Source organism: Ptiloglossa arizonensis, chromosome 4, assembly GCF_051014685.1.
Source record: "Ptiloglossa arizonensis isolate GNS036 chromosome 4, iyPtiAriz1_principal, whole genome shotgun sequence".
Lineage (NCBI taxonomy): Eukaryota > Metazoa > Arthropoda > Insecta > Hymenoptera > Colletidae > Ptiloglossa > Ptiloglossa arizonensis.
In genome coordinates this window covers 2248828-2266842 of record NC_135051.1, presented here as the reverse complement: position 1 = coordinate 2266842, position 18015 = coordinate 2248828, and the positions used below count along the sequence as shown (strand labels likewise).

The window sequence follows — 18015 nt, the reverse complement described above, 5'->3', positions numbered from 1 at the left end:
ATGATGCTCCCAAAAAGAGGGGGCGAGCTATCGACAGAACGAATCCACGATCGATCATCCGGTCGACACTCTCGCCAACCGTTCTCAGATGCAAGGCGACCTGAAAAATCTCCCATCGTAACCAGCGTTTACTCTGGATCGGTCAGAGGTCGCGGACGTCTCATCTTTGCTACCCATCTCGCGTACACCGTATCGTTTCCCATAAAACGTGCCTGTCTCGTCCAACCCGGTAATGTATCCACTAGTTTAATGAAGATACAGCGGGAAATGAACCAACGGTTGCAAATGAGCCAGAGGCGTGGTTTTGACCAGCAACGTCGGCTCGAGCTTCACCTTCGAATCCCCGTGAATCTGACTGACCCCATAGCTGGTGATCGAAGCAGTGGACGTAGCTGTACCGAGACTCGCAGCTTCCTTCAGAACTGGCACCACTGGAACAGCTTCCTTAGCAACGACAGGTGCCACTACGGTCTTCGTCTCGATGATAGGTACTTCCTTGGCGAGGACACCTGCGACGAGTGGTTCCTTCAGAACCTTGGAAGGATGAACTTGACTGATACCGTGACTGCTGATGGAAGTGGTCACCGAACCACTGCCCAGAGACACGGCTGGGACTACGGAAAGAGATTCTTTGGCCAGGACAGTGGGTAGAATGGGTAAAGCTTCTTTAGCGACCAGAGGAACCAACGAAAGAGCCGCCTCAGGTGTCTGGACGATCGTCAGAGGCTCTTGGTCGATCTTCACCGCGTCTTTGAGCCTCTGGCCCTCCAGGCCCAGCTGTTTGTGCAACTCGATACGATTCTCGTGATAGGAAGGCAACGGAGTCAACAGAGGGAGTTTAGCCAGCAGTGTCGGGACAGGTAGAATGGAAGGAAGGTTCTCCTTGATCGCTAGGTCAATCGCTGGTAGTTGAACTTGAGCGTTTTTGTGGATTTGAACTTGACTCTGATGAGAGGTTGCCAATGGTATCTCACTGGTGATGATCACGGGCTCCAACTTGGCTTCACGATTGACCAGCTCCACCTGGCTCTGGTGAGCGGTGGCGATCACCGACGCCTCTGGTTTCTCGTTGATCGTTCGTTGACCGGGGACACTTTCTTCGACCTTCTGGCTCGGATTGGACTGTACCGGGGTCTCGTTAGGGTCTTGGATGCTACGTTTCCTGCGAGTGGGGCTCTCATGGTCGTCGACGCTTCTGGCCAAGAGGACGTGACTGGTCTCCAGGTTCAGATTGCCATCGGTGGGCAGATCTGTCGCCGCCACGCGGAAACCGTGCTCGTCCGCAACGTAGAAGACAGATTGGAGGATCCCGTTCGCGTCCACGTAGCTGTAAGAACCACGGGTGACCCCATCGGCGTCTTTGATCTCCTCCTTGGCCGACGGGCCACCGGCGTAACTGTAAGCGTGCTCCCCTGTCCTCGTGTTCTGGTACTGATGGTAAACCGGAAGCGGGCTCGAGAGATACGCGTACGGCAACAGCTTCAGCTGCGCGCCCGAGACCAAGCTCAGCGTCACTATCAATGGGATCTGCGAAGAAGAATTAATTTACTCGGCCGTGTTAGCCCCGTATACACCGTGGACCGAAATTCGTCCCACCAATGGGGTCAGAGGGACTCTAGGGACGAAAGTAACTATTATGTGCACAACGTGGATTAAAATTTGTGGTGAAAATAGGATCCGGAAGATTTTGTAACATAAATTGAGAGACGAAAAATCGAAAGTTACATAGGAGGCTTTGTACTTTAGAAAAATGCATCTGAAAATTAACTTAATATGTGTGCACGTATGCATACAACGTGGGTTAAAATTTGTGGTGAAAATAGGATCGGGAAGATTTTGTAACATAAATTGAGAGACGAAGAATCGAGAGAATTGCATAGGAGGTTTTGTACTTTAGAAAAATGCATTTGGAAATTAACTTAATATGTGTACACGTATGTATACAACGTGGATTCAAATTTGTGGTGAGAATAGGGTCAGGAAGACTTTGTAACATAAATTGAGAGACGAAGAATCGAGAGAATTGCATAGGAGGCTTTGTTCTTTAGAAAAATGCATCTGGAAATTAACTTAGTACGTGTGCACGTATGTATACAACGTGGATTAAAATAGGATCGGGCAGATTCTGTGGCTCGAAACGAAAGGAAAATATGAAATAAGAAAATTGCACGAGAGGCTTTGTTTTCGAGAAAAGTGCATTTGAAAATTAACCCAGTACCTGTGCACCCAACTGCATGTGTGGTATATATAACCTACGTAAGCGAAACAAAACGTAGAAATATTGTAAAAGAAACTCTGAAAAGAGCGACAAGTGAATTTCACGATAGATTGTATTATTATTATTATTATTTGTTGATTTTAACACTTAACGCAATGTATCCTAACAAGAAGTAACGTACAGAAGAGACACAAAGTGATAATATTGATTACGACACGATCGATCTACACACGTTTATAAAATCGTGAAAATATCTTTTCCAATTATAAATTAATTGCGAGAAGCACACAGGTCGAAAACGTTACCGGAAATAATTCGTTGCGCGTGTCAACAATTGTTGCACGTTGATATCGTTTCCAATACTCGAATAGTACTTCCTCTTTATTTATACTTGCGAACGACTTGCAAAATTGCCGAAGAATTTGTACGAAAAATCGTAGCTACCAATCGTGGAACGTAATTTTAATTTCCAATGGGAAAGTGCACCTCGGGGGATTTCCCAATGATAGGGAAACACGGTCGCGAAATTTTTGATCCTTTGGTGACCAACGAAATCGTTGGAATTTTACGCCCTACGTCGATAACGTCCTGTGTTCTCTTCCCGTCACACAAGAGGGGATAAGTTTATACTTGCATGAGCCTGGGGATCCAGCTCTCTTTACGATCCAATAAGAGACGAACGAGTGGGCACAGCCGCGGCGAGCGGAAACACGCAGAAGGGAGCCACGTGAAAACGAAAGGGTCCAGACTTCGTTCCCCCCGCATTGATTTCGTAACTGGCATAGCTCGTTTGAATTTCAACAGTATCCCGAAACGAAATCGCCGCGAGCACGGTTCGAATCCGATTAACCCAGGACTGTGATTTTCCAAAACATCTTGAAGACAAATAGTATATGTCGCTCGTTGTATTCGAACAATACATATGATTTTCAAATTAAATTCAAAATAATATAAAAAGGTTCCCAAAACTCGAACTCCGATGTTTACAAACTTTCAAATTACCGTCCTTATCTACAGTCTAGTATCGCTCGTGGTATTCGAACAATAAACATAGAACACGGAACCTCAACGCGTTAAAATACATATGATTTTCAAATTTAGGACAATTTTCACCGAAACGTCCAAATAATATAAAAACGTTCCCAAAACACGAACTCTGATGTTTGCAAATTTTCAAATTACCGTCCTTATCTACAATCTAGTATACCAAATATCTACAATCTAGTATACCAAATATTTGCAATCTAGTATGCCAAATATCTACAATCTAGAATACCAAATATCTACAATCTAGTATACCAAATATCTACAATCTAGTATGCCAAATATCTACAATCTGGTATACCAAATATATACAATCTAGTATACCAAATATCTACAATCTAGTATACCAATCTAGTATATCGAACTTTTCCATCATTCCCCAATGTAAAAAAATTCGAAGCAACGATCGAATACCAAAGCCTATCGTGACACTCGAAAGGTCAACACAAGACCCTTCAGTTTCGTTGAAAGCACCAAGTATCTCCAGACTTTGAAGAATGAATTCTAACAGACATTAGAGTAGCGCGAAACCGATGACTTGGTGAAATCTACCCAACTGGTACCCTATCGGATCCATCCCTCGTTAAAGCGAGGCATCGATCGGCGAGAATAAAGGGATTGCTGAGAGTCGCACTTACCAGGCCCTGCATCGTGCGGTACGTGTATTCCTGCGAGAACCTCCTTGCTCAGCGAAGGACTGTTCGGCCTATGCACCTTGCTTCCGATCTGGTTTTGACTTATATACATGGCGGAGGGGACGAGCGAGTCGGCTGCATCGTGTCTTCGAACCAGGAACCAGAGGAACCGCCGAAGGACAGGCGGATCCGTTCACCGAATACTCGGAGACGGGATCCCTCGATCCAGGATCCGGATCCACGCGAGCAGCACGTCTTTGCCACGCCCTCCGCGGGCGATCGCCTCTTCTTGGACATTTTTATTCGCCCGGTTTGTGCTTTTTCTCGATCACGGCCGTGCTCGAGACCACAGAGCTAGATCCGCGTCTCCTGGAACCGGGACGTCGCACGCCACCAGTTCCACAAGTACCATAGAAGTTGAAAATAGAGCGAATGGAACCACGATTCTTGGTTACAAGAACATTGAAATCTTCCGCGCTAGTTTACCGAGAACTTTTCTACGAAAACGAAACGCGTTCGATCGGTTTTGAAAGATTCGCGAACATCGAGAGCACGGTGTCACCTGAAACCGGGACGTCGGTGTCACCAGTTCCACAAGTACCATAGAAGTTGAAAATAGAGCGAATGGAACCACGATTCTTCGTTACAAGAACATTGAAATTGTCCGCGCCAGTTTACCGAGAACTTTTCTACGACAACGAACCACGTTCGATCGATTTTGAAAGATTCGCGAAAATTGAGAGCAAGAAACCGGGACGTCGGTGTCACAAGTTCCACGATGGTTCCATGGAAACGGAAAATAGAGCGAATCGAACCATGATTCTTAGTTACAAGAACATTGAAATTTTCCGCGCTAGTTTACCGAGAACTTTTCTATAAAAACGAACCGCGTTCGATCGGTTTTGAAAGATTCGCGAGCATTGAGAGCACGGTGTCACTTGGAACCGGGACGTCGGTGTCACGAGTTCCACGAGTACCATGGAAACGGAAAATAGATCGAATGGAACGACGATTCTTGGTTACAAGAACATTGAAATTGTCCGCGCCAGTTTACCGAGAACTTTTCTATGAAAATGAACCGCGTTCGAGTGGTTTTGAAAGATTCGCGAACATCGAGAGCACGGTGTCTCGTGGAACTTGGACGTCGGTGTTACGAGTTCCACGAGAGCCATGGAAGCGGGAAATAGAACAAAACCATGATCCTCGATGGAGAATATTGAAATTTTCCGCGCCAGTTTACCGAGAACTTTTCTACGAAAATAAACCGCGTTCGAGCGGTTTTGAAAGATTCGCGAACATCGAGAGCACGGTGTCACTTGGAACCGGGACGTCGGTGCCACGAGTTCCACGAGTACCATGGAAACGGAAAATAGAGCGAATGGAACGACGATTCTTGGTCACAAGAACATTGAAATTTTCCGCGCCAGTTTACCGAGAACTTTTCTACGAAAACGAACCGCATTCGATCGAACATCGAGTGCACGCGTCTCGAAAGTCTTTCGAAGGCATCGAATATATCGTCGAGGTTAACGATCATCCGGTGCACCTTTTACGCGATTCGAACGATCGTTCGAAGATCAACATACCATTCATGGGCTGGGTTGGTTCTTTTTTCGTTGACCACAATAACACCGCAACAAAGTGTATCGCTACCGTTTAAACGAATGCCGACGACCCTGAAAAATCGAAGAAAGAACGACCTCGAGGGAATCGAAAGTAACGGAACGCATCCTTTTTCTTAGGAGAGTTCAGAAAATCACTGATTCGAGTTGATGAAAAAAGGAGGAGGTGGGATAATTAAAATGACGCACGAAAGCATTCCTTTAACCATTATATCAACGTAACAAGTAAAATATGATAACATAAAATGTAGAATGATACAAATACGTATGTTAGACGGAAGTTTTGACGGTGAAACTATAACTACCAGAAGATACGGCCATGGGGAATACATAAATAATATGTATATATAACATAATACATAAATAATAAATTCTATGTATTTTATATACACGTATATTTATACATATATTCTACATAGAAAACTTAAAGAGAATCGGACAATATTTCTAAAGGTTCTAAACATAACAGGAATACGTAAATATATATAAATTCTATATATTTTATACACATGTACATTTATACATACATTCTATATATATAAATTCTATATATTTTATACACATGTACATTCATACGTATATTCTACATGGAAAAATTAAAGTGAATCGAATAGTATTTCTAAAGCTATGAAACGTAACAGGAATACATAAATATATATAAATTCTATATATTTTATACACGTGTACATTTACACATATATTCTACAGAGAAAACTTAAATTGAATCGGACAGTATTTCTAAAGGTATGAAACATACGATGTAAACATGGACCGAAGGACTCACGAAAGTTGTCGACTGCTTAGAGGTGATAGGTAATTTCGTTGAATTTTCACGGTGAATATTTCGAGTGACAACCTCAGTCGTTGAAAGGACAGCGTACGGTACGTTTGGGACACGGTAATCGTGCGAGGCTACAATTTCTACATTACGATTCGAATACTATCGCCAACGTTTCTTCACGTAACAAATTATTCTCGAGTACATTGGTTAACATATCTCGGTAGACTAGTCTTTTTGATAATAGAGTCGTCAAATTTTTTATATTACGTAATTTTAGCTATTAGGTGTAACGTAATCATTAAGTATATAATAAACGATATAACAAACTGCTTTGAAATAATTTAGTTATCATATCTCGTAGACTAATCTTCTCGATAGCAGAATCGTCAAATTTTATGTTTACATTACGCAATATTAAATATTAGGTATAACAAATGCTATATACTATTGTATCAATGGTTGTTAGAATTTCTACATTACGATTACAACGTGAACATTTCTCCATATAACAAACTGCTTTGAAATAATTTAGTTAGTGTATCTCGTAGACTAATCTTCTCGATAGCAGAAAATCGTCAAATTTTTTACATTACTCGATATTATATATCAGGTATAACAAATATTATATACTATACACATATAATGACATATCATATATTAGGTATAACATTTATATATTACACATATAACGACATATTATATAATATCGACGCGATATTATATATTAGGTACAAGAAATATTATATACTATATATAACGACATCAGTGGTTGCTAGGATATCGTTCAATAAGTTCGGTGCAATAATCGTGTGACGTTAGAATTTTTACATTACGATTAAAATACAAGTATTTCTCCACGTAGAAAACTATTATCGAGTAATTCAGCCATCATATTGCGATGAAATACCCTTTTCGATAGCAGACTCGAATTTCGTACGTGATTTTCGTCTCTCGATAAAAAATTAGTGTTAAAAAACTAATCATGGCGCGTATTTTGTACCATACAACTTTTGTTCAAAAACATTTCTCTGTGCAAGATAGTTCTCGAGACTTGTTTGGCTGATAATGTACGTTGAAGGAAAGTTACGAGAGTAGTCGACCGCTTAGAGGTGATAGGGATTTGCGTAAAATTTTCACAGCGAACATTTCGAGCAACAACCTCAGTCGTTGCCAGGACATCGTTCGGTAAGTTTGGTGCGATAATCGTGCGACACTAGAATTTCTACATTAAGATTACAACGTAAACTCGATATAACGAACAGTTTTCGAGTGATTTAGTTGGCATATCTCGGTGGACTAGTTATTTCATTTTTTACATTACGTAATATTATATATTAGTTATAACAAATATTCTGTACCATATATAACATCATTAGTTGCTAGGATAATGTTCAATAAGTTGGGTGCAATAATCGTGTGACGTTAGAATTTTTACATTACGATTAGAATACAAAGTGAATATTTCTCTACGTAACAAATTATTTTCAAATAATTTAGTTAGCATATTTCGGTGGACTACATTTTTTCATAACAGAGTCGTCAAATGTTACACATTACGTAATATTATGTATTAGGTATAATGAGTATTATATACTATATATAACGACATCATTAGTTGCTAGGATAATGTTCAATAAGTTGGATGCAATAATCGTGTGACGTCAGAATTTTTACATTACGATTAGAATACAAAGTGAATATTTCTTTACGTAACAAATTATTTTCAAATAATTTAGTTAGCATATTTCGGTGGACTACATTTTTTCATAACAGAGTCGTCAAATGTTATACATTACGTAATATTATGTATTAGGTATAACAAGTATTATATACTATATCTAACGATATCATTAGTTGCTAGGATAATGTTCAATAAGTTGGGTGCAATAATCGTGTGACGTCAGAATTTTTACATTACGATTAAAACACAACACGAATATTTCTCCACGTAGAAAACTATTTTGGAGTAATTCAGCCATAATGTTTCGATAAAATACACTTTTCGATAGCAGACTTAAATTTCATACGTGATCCTCGTCCCTCGATGATAAATCAGTGTTAGAAAACCACTCGTAACGCTCCACTTCGTATCCAACGAATTTAATTCTTTTCCCACGCGACTACCATAATTTTCAAATATTGTACCCGGTATCGTTTCTTCGAAAAGATATTCCCCTGCAACGAACGCGAGCCTTCGAGTAACACAGATCTCATCGCGCTACCCTGTATATCGGCATAATCGACGATAAACCATCCACTCCGGCTACCATTATCGACAGTCGCAAGAACTTCGAGCGGCGATAAACGAACCGAGAAAACTACGCAGCCTCGAGGTGAAAAAAGGCCCAGGCCCGTCGAACAATCGACCGTGGCATCCCGGGATACCATTCCAACGTGGATCGGGTACGGCGTGTAAATTTCTTGCACCGGTTCGCAACCACTTACCATGATCCAGCGCGTGTAATTGCCGCCCGTGAAATTATTAGCGTCATTAACGCCCGTCGCATGGCTGCTTTATTCGCTGTCGGATCGCACGCACGGGTGATCAATGCCGCGACGAACGCGCGAGCGAGGAAGCGAGAGCGCGTGCGCGTGCGCCTGGTGCCCCACCGGTTTTCTTTCGTGGATCGATAGATCCTACCGATACAATGGGAGTCGTGATTGCGTTTCGCGGTCCACGGCTGGCCTCCGCCGCGACCTTGAACGCTGCTCTTGGAACGTCATGAAATACTTTTCCCCCACCACCGTACGATATTTTGCGTACACGGATGAAAAATTGTAACTCTTAACGCGAACGATCTCTTACCTATGTTCTCTCGTACTTCTTAGGACGGAATACGTGTTAGAGAGGAAATTGTATGTGACCTAACCTAGACCTAACACCACCACCAGTGTTTTGCATATATAGAAGAAAAATTGTAACATTTAACGCAAACGACCTCTTACCTATGTTCTCTCATACTTTTTAAGAGAGAATACATATTAGAGAGAAAAATTGTGTGACCTAACCAAGACCTAACTCCACAGTGTTTGCGTATATAGATAAAGCATTGTAACATTTAACGCAATCGATCTCTTACCTATGTTCTCTCATACTTTTTAAGAGAGAGAATACAGATACGTGTTGAAGAGAAAATTGTGTGTGACCTAACCCAGACCTAACTCCACCACCAGTGTTTTGCCTATATAGACGAAAAATTGTAACTCTTAACGCGAACGATCTCTTACCTATGTTCTCTCATACTTTTTAGGAGGGAATACGTGTTAGAGAGAAAATTGTGTGTGTCCTAACCCAGACCTAACTTCACAGTGTTTGCGTATATAGATAAAGAATTGTAACATTTAACGCAAACGACCTCTTATCTATGTTCTCTCATACTTTTGAAGAAAGAATACACGTTAGAGAGAAAATTGTGTGTGACCTAACTCCACAGTGTTTGCGTATATAGATAAAGAATTGTAACATTTAACGCAATCGATCTCTCACCTACGTTCTCTCATACTTGTTTCTCTCGAGAGAACGCAGCTACGCGTTCGAGAGAAAATTGTGTTTCTTCGCTATCGTCCACCGAATAAAACACTGTGCACCACGGTGTGGATCCAGGAATCCACCCTTCCCGCCAATAAAATCGCCCGACCTTCGTCCTTGACGTCGTCGACCGCGTCGCGGTGACCCGGACGCTGCACGCGAATCCCGTAGAAAAATGTTTAAACAAAAGTGATTGTCCGCGCGAAGGGGAGTCCGGTTGCTTTAATCGCGTCGCGTTTAAAGCGGGAATTATTTGTCATTGTCGAGCGCGACACGATGAGGGGGGGGGTCAGGGGGACGGTGAAGCGGGGAAAGAGGATACGACTGAAGTTTCATGGTGTATACCGTGCAATGGGAAGAACTTCACCGGAGAGAGTGACCAAGCTTGATTGTCTTGGCAACGACTCCTCCTTTGTATCAAATCGAAGGAACAAAGAGGAAGCCGTGCGTGAACCTGAAACAAGAAAACCCATTCAGAGGGTCTTGCGCCATCGAGGGTGTCGCTTTACGTACCCCCGTGACTCGAGCATCTCCCCGTATACCTTCCAAACGAGTCTTCTTCGTGGAACAGGGTAACGTACGCTCACAATTTAAAAATATAGAAATTTCTTCAACGGAACGAATTTCTCTCGCGATTGTTTGTCATATTTTATATACATACAATCATAAGTGATTCGTGGCTCGTGTTACTTCGATTCCACAAGATTGAAAATATTTTTTACGTACGTGTACATTTGTAATATACGAACGATACGTTGTCTCGAAATTGTGAACCATTTTCATCTTTCGTGCAATTTTCATTTAAAAAGAAACTGGTCAATTTTTATATACATACAATCATAAGTGATTCATGGCTCGTGTTACTTCGATTCCACAAGATTGAAAACCATATATTTTTTATATACGTGTACATTTATAATATACGAACGATGCGTTGTCTCCAATTTGTGAACCATTTTCATCTTTCATTGGTGCAATTTTGGTTTAAAAAGAAACTGGTCAATTTTTATATACATAAAGTCATTCGTGTTACTTCGATTCCACAAGATTGAAAACCATATATTTTCTACGTGCGTGTACATTCATAATATACGAACGATACGTTGTTTCGAATTTGTGAACAATTTTCATCTTTCGTTGGTACAATTTTCATTCAAAAAGAAACTGGTCGATACCCTCGCGTTCACCTCTGCAAGTTCGAAGACTCGTCGACTCTGTTCATCAATGTCCTGAATCGTGTATCGACTGGTCGGGTTCGTTGTTTTGAAAAGTTCCGATCCACGTTACCATCTACATCGCGAACATTGCGATCCTACTTCTATTCCCTTTCCGGCGGATCTATTAAAAGACAGACCACGTTTTCTTCCACCCGGCCAGATCTTGTCCTTTAAGGAGATTCCTTGCTCCTGGTCATCGGCCGGTGGAAAGTCGACATGTAAGTACGTGTAGGCGAGCGAGCAATCCTTGGTCTATCTCGTTCGTTCGTTCGTTCGTTCGTAGATACCGGGGCCCGATCACCTTGATGCCCATTTGTTCTCCAGCTACCGAGAATCGCTAGACACGCTTGTAGGCGAGGATACGCGCGGCAAAAACCTCGATAATCAGAGAATTGGTCCTCATCCGTGCGAGGGACGAACGATAAGAGCGTCCCGGTTAGGCTTGGGTTAGGTTCAATGTATTGTGTAGCTGGTAATCGTAAAACCAAGAACCATGGACGAATATAGACACGAGGTGCGTTACACACGACATTAATTGCAACCGCGAGCATCGTTGAATACGACCTATCTCGAGCCATACTCTATTATCTTCCTTAGTTCTTAACGACATCCACCTACCAATATCGGCTAACCTTAAAGAATACAATTTTAACGCATGGATTCGAACACCATCGATTTATTACCGATGGTACAAGCGACGTGACATCGATCTTCGCGACGTGTTTAAAAAAAAAGAAAAAAGAAAACAATCACGGAGCGGTATTCGATAAATTTAGTAAATTTATTAATTGGAATTTCTAAAGAAGCAACTGCACTTATTGACCTTAACGTCGATCAATGTTGACGACGTGTCGCTGTCTAAATAGATACAAAGTCTCTTCTTCGAAAATCCTCGTTTACAAATCGCAATTGTCCTTCGCTCGCATACAAAACATCATTGATCACGCTTTCTTCGTACGTACGTGCCTACTTTCACTTGAGAAATTTCTATTGTTCCTCAATCGGTATTACAATTGATCTCCACCGAGGAAAACCCAAATACCATGATCGAAAGTTTCGTGTTAAACAAAGAGACGTTTCTATCGACTAATAGTACATCTTGTCGCGTACAATGAAAAATAATATTTGTACAATTTTCGTGCGATACTGATTCAACACACGCGATACGAGACGAGGATCTGGATCGAGAAAAATTAATATCTAACGAGGCGTAGAGGAAAACCTCGTTACACGTGGACCATGATCGAAAGTTTCGAGCTAAACAAAGAGACGTTTCTATCGACTAATAGTACATCTTGTCGCATACGATGAAAAATAATATTTGTACAATTTTCGTGCGATACTGATTTAACACACGCGATACGAGACGAGGATCGAGAAAAATTAATATCTAACGAGGCGTAGAGGAAAACCTGATTGCACGTGGACGAAAACCGGTGCTACCTGGCCGGCTGAGCGGTTGCCTTAAACCGTGCCCGAGCGATAACTATTCATCGCGGAAGAGGTATCGTTGGCACCACTCGGTCACGGTTTATTGCAACCATAATGAAAGCCATCAGCCGTTACCCTTATCGGCTCAGCCGCAGTTAATTGCGATTTATCGTTGGCACGCGTGGTCTGTTTCAAGCACGCGCGTGCAAAGCGGATCGTCAAGTACGCCTCGTTTCACGAATCTCGGGATTGGAACGACCTGCGGTATCGCACATCCTGGCCAGTTAGAATTCCAACGAGATGCACGCGTCCGCGGACAGTAAAATCATTTCGAAAAAATGCCGGGACCACACCCACGCTCACCCGAGATCCGGTCACATATTTGCGGAGGTCGCTCCGCGTCGTAAACAACATAAACATAATGCAGCCGAGTCGGTGGACCACACCCGTCGTACACACGCATGCAGATGCGTGTACGAAGAGTGCACGACCCCGTACACTATCAGGACAAGGACCCCTCGCGTCCGAGCGACGTGACATCGATCTTCGCGACGTGTCTAAAAAAAAAAGAAGAAGAAGAAACAATCACGGAATGTGGAGGAAGATTAAGGAACGATCCAGCTGTTCGATAAATCCGACCGATTGCGATCGATTTTCTCACGGAGTTCGCTTATCGAGAAATTTCCCAACGCAGGAATTGGTCGAAACAGCAACGCAAGCAGCGTACACGATCGTTGTCGTGATTAATGTAAACGTATATTTAGAAACTCGGTGTACAATATCCCGGAGCACCTGAAAATTAACGTTCGATTTAAACAAAATGAAAACAGAAGTTCGAAACGATTTCTGAACGCAGTGTATTTATAGAGCTCGTAGTTAATTTTTAATTTCGCTTATCAGGATTCGTTAAATAATTTCATACTACGATTATTAGACGTCCTCCAGCCTGATATTTATTTCTAACGGCTGTGTTTCTCTAATGAGGGTTATCCGCAAAATTTGCGACGTGTCTATTGCGTCATAGATGTCAGAGACGTTTATTACAGGCTTGCCGTTTATGTGTGTTATGATATCACCACGCTGCATACCACCGCTGGAATGTTTTAGAAAATGATGCACATTTTCTGCTAATTCGGTAACAGTATAATGTGATTATATTTAAACGTACAAATAAGCTGGTGAATCGGCTATTACTTGGCAAATAAAAACTCCGTTTTTGATGTCATGCGGAATTCCTACGAGTTTCTGTTGTAGTTCAAAAATAAGATCTGGGGTAAGGGAGAACATAGTGACTCCTATGTATCGCTTCTTAAAAATATTGCCTCCTTTTTGGAAACCTAATATAACATTATTTTCATTCGATGTTAATGCACAATATGCATTCTGCGCGTGCAATGCGTTACCTTTGCTTTCCCTCCGCATTTTTGCTTTCTTCAAGAACTCTTTACCAAGATCTATAGGTATTGCAAAAGAAATACCATTTGCTACTTTCATTGCAGTTATGCCTATCGCTTCTCCATTTAAGTTAAGCAGTGGACCACCTGAATTTCCAAACTATGGAGTAACAATACTCGATAAGAATAAATATAATAATTTAAGAATATAATTTATCGCGTATAATAAACAAAGATACTAACTGTAATCTGGGCATCCGTTTGAATGAAACCCATTTTTTGATCTCTGCTAAAATGCCTATTTACATTGCTCACAATTCCACTTGTTATCGAGTTGCATAAAGCTAATGGAGATCCAATGGCAACTACAAACTCTCCCGGTCTAATATTTGCAGAACTACCGAGCTTCATTACCGGTAGATTGGTCTGTATAAAAAGTAATTATTATATTATCATAATCTAGAAATCTGAAAATTAACGTATCGCTATGTACGATGTGCATAAACCTTATTAATCCGCACAGTGGCAAGATCATTGTACATATCAATATCCTCCACAACACCGGTATAAATACTTCCATTGTGAAGTCGTACCTGTAGAACAAATTGTATAAAAATGTCTGGAAACACATTTAATACGTCAGTTTACATACTGTAAAGAAACACAATTATACAAACTACCATAGTAGTTACCTTTATAGTTGAATTTACTTTCTTAACTACAACGTGAGCATTTGTTAATATCAAACCATCCGACTCAACAATGAAACCGGCTCCATTGCTAGAAGTGACAGTATTACCTGCAAAAAAATCATATCTATTTCTTGATTAATACACGTTCAAAACAATAATCGTATTTGTAATTTTGTCATTGCACATATACATCATTTACATTTACCTTCTATTTTCTGATATTTCAATGTAGACCACTGAAGGAAGTGATATTTCCACTACATCAGCTACAAAGTTATATTTGTCTCTGTTATTTCTAATATCCAGTACCGATTGTGCATAACATGTGGGTACTAAATTCAAATTACTAAATTGATCGTACAATTTATCTTTCCACATATAAAAAGTGTAACCAAAACCAGCAAAGAAAATGGTATAGGTTAGAGTCTTCGTAATGGTTTTGTTAAAAATTTGACGGTTTTTTTGTTGCGCAGAAAAGCGCCTGTATTGTGAAAACCGATTTGTGCATGGTAAAATTAAAACTTGTTTGTATTGAAGTTGATTTTGCTTTGACACCCTCCAAGAAAGAGATAACAAGAGAGTCGCCATATTTTCAATCCTAGTCAGACCTAGTTCTTTCTCAGAAAATCGTTAGAATTTCGATTTTCACGCGCGAACATTGTACCTTTTGCAAACTTAATAAAAAATTAATCAAGAATAATTTGTGGAGTGTAGATCGTGAATCTTAAAACTTATATTTGACAAATAGTACTTCAAACAATTATAGACATTGGGAAAATCATTGTAGGAAGTATCTTCAAAAAAATAATAAAATGAAAAAGATTTTAATAACAGTTTTATTATTCATGGTCTCAATGTTTTTACCGCAGCTTTCTGACGTATCTATGTCCGTATGTTACAGATTTTCAATTTTTAATGAAAATACATTGTTTAAATTTATACAAAATTTTATTCACATTGGAAACAATATCATTAATTTGTAACAGACAAATTATATTTCTTGTTTCTTCACTTTTTTCTTTGTATTTGCAATTCCAATTGATGCGGCATGTAATTTCACTTTTCTATGCTTTCTAATAATTGTTTCTTTCAAATTTTTGCTGTTAATTCTAATTACATCTTTTCCTGAATTATCTACTTTCCTCTTCTTGCTATTAATTGTTTCTTTGTCATTACTACTTTTACGTTTTTTAACTTGTTTAGTTTCTATTATGTTCACATGACATTCCTTATCAGCATTACATTCTTTCTCAACGTGTCCTACAAATAATAAAATAAATTATGTAAATTACAATATGTATAATAATTATTTTAAATAAAAAAAGGAGCACACTTGACTCCGTATCACTTAGTACACATACCAAATTCATTGCATTTAAAGCATCTTCCACTAATTTTTGGTTTTTGTCCACACTTGTGTTTTTGTGCAATACATCTTTTACAAATTTTACAATGTTCCCAAGAAGGTTTCACACATCTTTCACACACATTACAATGTTTATATGTGAAACCATTTTTAGAGGTACACTCTTTGCATTTCTTACAATGTTTATTCTCTTGGGAAACCCATTTCTGGCATCGTTTGCAATATTTGTAACCATCTCTTTGAGGAAGTTCCATTAAATGTAATGGTATATTTGTAAAAATTCTAATAGGGGATGGTGGTTTATTAGCTTTGGGTTCCACTACAAATAGTGGATGATTATTATAAGATACTTTGTAATCTGTCATTTTCAAATCCTTCAAGCTTCCAGATACATCAGGTGGATTACTTTTTTGTTTCATTATGGATTCCATAAAGTATGGAAATATAAACATAATTTTCAAATAACCATTTTCATCTGCTATATTATTCCACTTTTTGTGGAGGTCAGAAATTTTCTTAATAGTCCATGACATTGGTTCTATCCGACTACCAAATGGTGGATCACAAATTAAGAATGTGTCTTTTCCTCCATTTTGTGTTAAAAAATCTTTAAATATGTGCATAGCATTTTTATTGAAAAAATGGTTGTTTAATAGATTATACCAACAATAATTTAACGGGCCAAAAAAATTATGCTGCAATACAATAATGAAAAAAAAATGATTTCATTTGTCTTAAAGGTTTAATACTATTATTCATTTTATTTTTTAAGTTTTGGAACTTACAAATCTTCCATCAAGATCTAGTAAAAGGGATGAAATTTTATCCTCGTATTTATCTAAAATATACTCGTGAATTTTTGGTGTACCAATGCAAAGGACTTGCTTAGCACCAAGTTTTACAAGCACATTTATCATATCTTCTGTTGACTTTTTTGAAAAGAAATACTGAGCTTCTTGTCTCGAGTTCTCCAAGGGTTTCAACATTTCTGTTGGATGTTTCATTTCATAATCTGTAATACCTTCTTTTAAATCATGGTCTTTATGTTTTTCTTTATCATCATAGTGTATTAGTTTTTCACAAGTGTGACAGTAATATCTTCTTTCTGGTGGCAAAGACATTATCTTATTTAAGTGTACATATAATAATCTGTGATGGTAACGAGACGTAAACTCTTTCCTTTTTTGTTCCCATTTAGCTGCCTGTTGTTTTGTTAATTTTTCTCCTTCTTTTAAGTAAAATTTGCACAATTTTCTCTCACGGCAAGCAGCACATAGATAAAACTTTTCCAACTTGCCATTTGTGTATGAACCAAATAATAAAGTTGGCCCTACATAAGAACATTACATTAGGTATTTAATATACTTGTATATCATTTACATCATATAACATTTAATGCTAAAACTTACCATGTGGACACTGTGGGTGTTTAGATGGATCGGACCAAAAGCATTCCATGTTCATCGCTTAATATAATAAAAATTATAAAAAGATTTAAAAATAATTAATTACGTCAACATTTACTGACTAAAAATTTGTAACTATTTTCTTATTTTGTATTTATTCATAAAATTTTGTATACGTACCATGCAGAAAATATTTTGCCTCTAAACAGTGTACCACGTGGTAATCGAAAACAGTGAAGTAAATCGATTACGATTCGAGAATCGCAAGCAATAATCGAAAGCATTTTGAATATAACACTTCCATTCACTACATCGAAGGAGTTTGGATACGGACGTTTGTAGTAGTTTCAAATCTCATTTTTATAGTAAATTAATCGCAACAGTTATATTTAATACGTAACGAAATAATTGGTTTACTACAAATTGTGACGCTGTTTTAAAGTACGTATAATATTATTAAGAGAAATCTAATTTTATGTACATTTTTGGTAAGAAAAAAAGATTGGAACGATCTTGACAATACGAATATTTGTATCATTAATTTTAACAAAAGAATCTTATCACATTAAACGGCAGTGGTACAGTCTCTTTTTATTACAATTTTACGCCTGATATTAAATGGAATATTTAATATTACAAGGAAAACTTTTTTTTCTATAAATAGGAATTTCAAATATATT

General features: G+C 39.1%; 4 protein-coding genes across 6 annotated transcripts; all 4 read right to left on the bottom strand.

Moving 5' to 3' along the window:
* Nucleotides 1-246: 246 nt before the first annotated feature.
* On the bottom strand, nucleotides 247-4309 carry LOC143146083 (uncharacterized). The gene is given in 6 exon segments (XM_076310093.1): nucleotides 247-996; nucleotides 1051-1527; nucleotides 3901-3928; nucleotides 3930-4040; nucleotides 4042-4185; nucleotides 4248-4309. Coding segments are annotated over 6 exon segments (1572 nt in total).
* A 1799-nt stretch (nucleotides 4310-6108) lies between these two features.
* On the bottom strand, nucleotides 6109-9542 carry LOC143146082 (uncharacterized). The gene is made up of 6 exons (XM_076310092.1): nucleotides 9529-9542; nucleotides 9381-9482; nucleotides 9247-9261; nucleotides 9107-9121; nucleotides 8746-9009; nucleotides 6109-8475 (listed from the first exon to the last, which is right to left on the bottom strand). The coding sequence occupies exons 1-6, from the start codon at nucleotides 9540-9542 to the stop codon at nucleotides 8433-8435; spliced, it is 453 nt and encodes a 150-aa protein (XP_076166207.1). The 3' UTR covers nucleotides 6109-8432.
* Nucleotides 9543-13201: 3659 nt separating this feature from the next.
* Nucleotides 13202-15169, bottom strand: Htra2 (HTRA2-related serine protease). 3 transcript variants are annotated; one of them, XM_076309828.1, is made up of 8 exons: nucleotides 14769-15169; nucleotides 14564-14687; nucleotides 14378-14464; nucleotides 14115-14297; nucleotides 13881-14031; nucleotides 13646-13814; nucleotides 13400-13570; nucleotides 13202-13269 (listed from the first exon to the last, which is right to left on the bottom strand). In XM_076309828.1, the coding sequence occupies exons 1-7, from the start codon at nucleotides 15149-15151 to the stop codon at nucleotides 13408-13410; spliced, it is 1260 nt and encodes a 419-aa protein (XP_076165943.1). In that variant the 5' UTR covers nucleotides 15152-15169; the 3' UTR covers nucleotides 13202-13269; nucleotides 13400-13407. The 3 variants fall into 3 exon arrangements, with proteins under 3 accessions (XP_076165943.1, XP_076165942.1, XP_076165944.1); XM_076309827.1 differs by having other exon boundaries at nucleotides 13646-14031; XM_076309829.1 differs by lacking the exon at nucleotides 14378-14464.
* Nucleotides 15170-15383: 214 nt separating this feature from the next.
* LOC143145599 (rRNA N(6)-adenosine-methyltransferase ZCCHC4) lies at nucleotides 15384-17539 on the bottom strand. Its single transcript, XM_076309121.1, has 5 exons — nucleotides 17516-17539; nucleotides 17339-17395; nucleotides 16715-17259; nucleotides 15925-16624; nucleotides 15384-15823 (listed from the first exon to the last, which is right to left on the bottom strand). Exons 2-5 carry the CDS (start codon nucleotides 17391-17393, stop codon nucleotides 15555-15557), a joined length of 1569 nt encoding a protein of 522 aa, XP_076165236.1. The 5' UTR covers nucleotides 17394-17395; nucleotides 17516-17539; the 3' UTR covers nucleotides 15384-15554.
* Between the last annotated feature and the right edge of the window lie 476 nt (nucleotides 17540-18015).

Bases quoted from the DNA above. Each gene is read 5' to 3' on its own strand.
- LOC143146082 (XM_076310092.1), bottom strand. The intron at 8,476-8,745 runs GTAAGTGGTTGC...CGTTCGTTGCAG, and splicing joins ATTACACGCGCTGGATCATG to GGGAATATCTTTTCGAAGAA.
- Htra2 (XM_076309827.1), bottom strand. From the start codon at position 15,151: ATGGCGACTCTCTTGTTATCTCTTTCTTGGAGGGTGTCAAAGCAAAAT. The intron at 14,688-14,768 runs GTAAATGTAAAT...ATCAAGAAATAG, and splicing joins GAAATATCAGAAAATAGAAG to ATATGATTTTTTTGCAGGTA. The intron at 14,465-14,563 runs GTAACTACTATG...TTTGTTCTACAG, and splicing joins AAGTAAATTCAACTATAAAG to GTACGACTTCACAATGGAAG.
- LOC143145599 (XM_076309121.1), bottom strand. From the start codon at position 17,393: ATGAACATGGAATGCTTTTGGTCCGATCCATCTAAACACCCACAGTGT. The intron at 17,260-17,338 runs GTAAGTTTTAGC...GTTCTTATGTAG, and splicing joins ACACCCACAGTGTCCACATG to GGCCAACTTTATTATTTGGT. The intron at 15,824-15,924 runs GTATGTGTACTA...TATTATTTGTAG, and splicing joins CTTTAAATGCAATGAATTTG to GACACGTTGAGAAAGAATGT.